This window comes from Octopus bimaculoides, chromosome 14 (assembly GCF_046866305.1).
Source record: "Octopus bimaculoides isolate indiv1 chromosome 14, ASM4686630v1, whole genome shotgun sequence".
NCBI classification, from domain to species: domain Eukaryota; kingdom Metazoa; phylum Mollusca; class Cephalopoda; order Octopoda; family Octopodidae; genus Octopus; species Octopus bimaculoides.
In genome coordinates this window covers 14,772,674-14,777,673 of record NC_142941.1, presented here as the reverse complement: position 1 = coordinate 14,777,673, position 5,000 = coordinate 14,772,674, and the positions used below count along the sequence as shown (strand labels likewise).

The 5,000-nt window shown below is 35.9% G+C and overlaps 1 protein-coding gene across 1 annotated transcript in view; it reads right to left on the bottom strand.

The window, feature by feature from the left end:
• LOC106875587 (soma ferritin-like) overlaps positions 1-5,000 on the bottom strand; it is a 20,394-nt gene that overhangs the window by 7,481 nt on the left and 7,913 nt on the right. The window contains exons 3-4 of the mRNA XM_089362375.1: positions 4,922-5,000; positions 2,844-2,876 (exon numbers count right to left, since the gene is read on the bottom strand). The exon at positions 4,922-5,000 is cut by the window's right edge and continues 68 nt beyond it. Of these exons, the coding sequence (XP_089218501.1) occupies positions 2,844-2,876; positions 4,922-5,000 (112 nt within the window). The remainder of the gene's footprint in view (positions 1-2,843; positions 2,877-4,921) is intronic.

Sequence of the window (5,000 nt, the reverse complement as noted above, 5' to 3'; positions counted from 1 at the left end):
AATGCTTTTTTAAAAATATTTCCATTGTCTTCAAATACAGAACAGAACAATTCCAATCACTACTACTATAACCAGAACAGGTTACTTTTAGGTCACTTGACCATTTAAGAGCGCTATTACTGTTATACCACTCCCGTATTTTTCTTATTCTTTCTCTTCTTTTCCTACTCCCTCTTCTTCTTCTTCTTCTTCTTCTTCTTCTTCTTCTTCTTCTTCTTCTTCTTCTTCTTCTTCTTCTTCTTCTTCTTCTTCTTCTTCTTCTTCTTCTTCTTCTTCTTCTTCTTCCTCGGCTACTGCTGCTTAAACAATCAAAACCAAGAACCCACATCCCTCATATTAAATATTCCTGCTACTACCTACCTGCCGAGCCTTCACAAAAGTAAAACAGAGAGAGAGAGAGAGAGAGAGAGAGAGAGAGAGAGAGAGAGAGAGAGAAAAAACGAAAATGTCCCATGTATCTGAAAACTATGGAAATAGTTTTAGAAAGTTTCCATTTAATTTTTCCACAACTTAATAGTTTTTCATGCTTTACTCTAAGTTGAAAAAGTCACAAAGACTGAAACCGTTGCTAGAATGTTCTTCATGATAAAATTATTCTACCATTACTTTAGTCGCATATGGAGTCGATTTGCTCGACTTATGGCGGTGCTCCAGCATGGCCACAGTCAAATTACTAAAACATGCAAAAGAGAAAAGAGTACTATTAATATCATCAGTGGATAAAATTTAATATTGACGGTATCAACACAGGTAGTTTACACTGAAGAGGCTGAAGGGTTAAATCTTCAGAAGCCGAAACACGGGTATGTAGAGATCGTAAATAGCATAATCTCTCATAGATGTGCTTTTGAATATATTAATTCTTTCCCTTCCCTTGCCTACTGTTATTCGTCTGTTATTTTGGTGCTTTATGGTGGTTTAATTTAGACTTTAGCTCTTGTTTCTAGCAGGTTGATGGTTTTTGTATCCTTATCTTTCATGCTAATTTGTATATCATAGCTTAATAATGCTATTTACCTACGAACCACCTATGGTATTGCTATTGATACCATCAATTTTAAATTTTATCCACAGATGATATTAACACAGTAACATCTTATTTCAAACTTTAGTGTTTGAATGTTTTGTTTATAAATATTTTTGCACCATGTGCTGACATGTGACGGACCATGTGATGGACATGAATTTTTACCAGGTAGTCTACACTGAAGAGGCTCAAGGATTAATTTTCCAGCAGCTGAAACTCGGGTGTGTATATATCGTAAATAGCATAATCTCTCATAGATGTGCTTTTGAATATATTAATTCTTTCCGTTTCCTCGCCTACTGTTATTTCTCTGCCATTTTGGTGCTTTACAGTGGTTTAATTAAGATTTTAGCTCTTATTTCTAGCAGGTTGATGCTTTTATGCATCCTTATGCTTCATGCTAATTTGTATATATATATATATATATATATATATATATATATATATATATATATATATATATATATATATATATATATACATTTATATATATATGTATGGATGGATATATGTATAGATATGTGTGTGTGTGTGTGTCTGTATAGATAACTTAGATATGTTTCGATCAAAGGTGGGTCCAGGCCGTGTCTAAATTAATATCAGATGATAGGATTAGCTAAATCCATTTTTAGTTAAGTTTTGTGGTATCATGGCCAATCCGAGTAGGGAGTTCTTGTTGAGTGAGTTGTATCATGGTATCGGTGGCTTATCTGGTATTCCTTGAAGAATTTTGCCCAGACTCGATTTAAAGGTGATGAGATCCTTTATCTCTTTGATCTGTTTTCAAACAATGTTAAACAGGGCAGGGTCTGTTGAGGAAAAGAAATTGTTGCAACAATGCCAACAATACCAGCAGCAGCAGCGGCGACAGGGGCAACAGCAGCAATAGTATCAACAACAACAGCAATTCTTAGAAAAGCAGTAGTAGAGTTATACTTTTATAGTTCTTGGATGCCTTAAACCTCTTATTCAACTTTGCCTACAAGATAACATGAACAACAAGAGCACTCAGAGAGCGTAAACCTCCGCCAAGGCAACACCAACGTCTTCTCAACGATTAACCAGAGATGATTTTTTAAATGAAAATGTCTGAAATAAACTCGACTACTCTCACAAAAGAAAATACAAAAAATGAACGCGACTGCCCTCAAAAATTAAGTGAAAAAAAAACGGAAAAATAATCCAGAATCCTTGTCCGGTACCGGATCGATCCCAAGATCTAATCAGTTCGGGCCAGTCACGAGGCCAACGATCTCTGAAAGTTTCAGCGGTATATATAATTCGGTATATATATATATATATACATACATATATATATATATATATATATATATATATATATATATATATATATATATATATATATATGGGAGAATATACGAAAAAACAACAACAGACGAGGACAGGTGGTGTAAATAACAAAAGGATGTATTAGTATGACGCTCAGGAATACGGAAAGTCTTTGACGTTTCGAGCTACGCTCTTCAACAGAAAGAATACGGAGACAAGGAGAAAAACACGGAGAAAAAAATTGAATAGTGTTCAGTCAACGGTCAATCATAATAATGGCTAATAATGGCTGACCGGAAGTTAGAAGTTCTTTTTTCAGGAGATGTGTGTGTGTGTGTGTGTGTGTGTGTGTGTGTGTGTGTGTGTGTGTGTGTGTGTGTGTGTGTGTGTATAAATACTTCATTATAAAGGCACCGTATACAACACTGCACGTAGAGAATGGAAACTATTGCATGCAGTTCAAAACATAATTATACACGATACTGTACACACAAAGAACACAAAAGAACACAGTTTAAATACTTACTGACTTAAGGCTAGTTTTTAAATCTTCGCAAGTCTAGACAAAAAAAAAATAAAGTTTTCACATTGATGCTGTTGTATAGATGCATGCAATACTTCAAAGGTAATATAACAAAGTTTTTACGCAAACGTATGAATGCATATACATACAGGCATTCATACGCACATGAATACATACATACATACATACATACATACATACATACATACACTCACGCATATAATATCTGTGCCCTGTCTGTATTTGCATGGGAAGGATGACTTCCCTTTGCAAATACAGACAGGACACAGATGTGTGTCAATAGCCAGCTGGAGGAGGTGTTCTCCTGGGGCTAAAAGCAACAGTAACATCCACCCTTAGGGTTCAGCCGCATTTAAGTGGCAAATATACTTCACGTTATATATATATATATATATATATATATATATATATATATATATATATATATATATATATATATATATATATATATATATGTATGTATGTATGTATGTATATATGTAAGTATATATATATAAGGTTGACCAAAAGTCATCTGACAATAAATCAAAACTATTTAATTCCAAGATTTATTTATGTTTAACAACTGAATGCGTTTCATAAAAACATCTAAATACGAAGCATGAACATTGTTCAAACTGAAGTCCTTCTTGAGCAACACATTTTTCCATTCGCGTCAGTACAGAATTACAGATAACATTTACGGAATTATGATTTATTGTCGGGTGACTTTTGGCCAAACCTGTATACACTGTGTTTCCTTTTATTATGCAGATCAATCATTCTTCAATAAAATCAAAACCCTCTGTCTGATTTTCTAAAAATTTTAAGGAATATGTAGAATTATGTATTCTATGTCTCGTATACTTTTCGTCTAAATTTGTGTACATTTAAAGCGGAAACAGTAAAGAAGCGAAATAAGAAAGAAAAAAGGTGGTAGTGGTGATGGAGTAAATCAGCGGAAGATGGCGGGGAGGGGACGATAGCCCACATATCCCAGAACAAGGCGGGTGCTCACCCGCACCCCGCGGTAACAGCCGCAATGACATTGTTATGGAAAATGGACAGCGACACTCGTTACAGCAGTCACTCCTCCTCCTAGGGCTCGTTTCTCCGACGGGCCGCCGCTATCCGTATTTTGCAGAAGAAAGTGGTAGTACAGGGTCAGAGAACACCCGACGTCTCGACGGTGAGCGAAACAAACTGATAGCGGCTGGCCAAGCCCCACTATTTTCATTGATTTTTCTTTCCTCCGTGTTACGAGCCGCGATACCAAGGTTTGCAACAGATGCTACAGGGATTCCTTTGAAGTGGAAAAGTGAACAAGAACTCTTTTTTGATGATGTTTATCTCTTATTGATCTTCTTATGCTTAAATATTCTATTTTATCTTTCCTAAAATTTCAGCTGGTGAGGACGAGTTTGTGGCTTAAGGTGAATGAGTGTGCAACTGGCTTTTGTCGTTTGCCTTTCTTTGTCTGTTGTGTGCTAAAAACAATGTTTCACTCTAGGTATAGAATATAGAGAATCTGATCGTGATCTAACAGAGCTTCTGAATGTATTCACCCGAAGAAGCGCATATGCTACTATTACTGAGTGATATTAGCCAAATGTTTTGGGTTTTTTTTTCATAATATATGTAACATTCAGTAAGGAACAGGTGGTAATGATGCATTGAAACAATTGTAGTGACATGTAATAAAGTCTATTCAGTCCATCTCGTTTGGATACGTTTTGTGTGTGTGTACCTGTGTAAGAGAGAGAGAGAGAGAGAGAGAGAGAGAGAGAGAGAGAGAGAGAGAGAGAGAGACAGACAGACAGACAGACAGACAGACAGACAAACAGACAGACAGACACATAGAGAGTGTGTGTGTGTCGGCGAGAGATGGCAGAATTAGTGCTTTGTACAAACCCTGTCGCACGTTATATCCTCGTGACATACTTTAATCTTAGATCGACTTTGCCTTTGCCCTTTCTGCTTTACAAGGCTGACATAATATGTGCAAGACAATGGATATAGAGTTGATTGAAATAAAGAATAAAATAACAGCATCTTAAAAAATAATCAATAAATGCACCTACCGTAACAGATGGGGTTTTAGGTGGAGATTGCCTCATGTTCATGTAGGTCATCAGTTTATCGGCGTGACCTTTCTCTTCA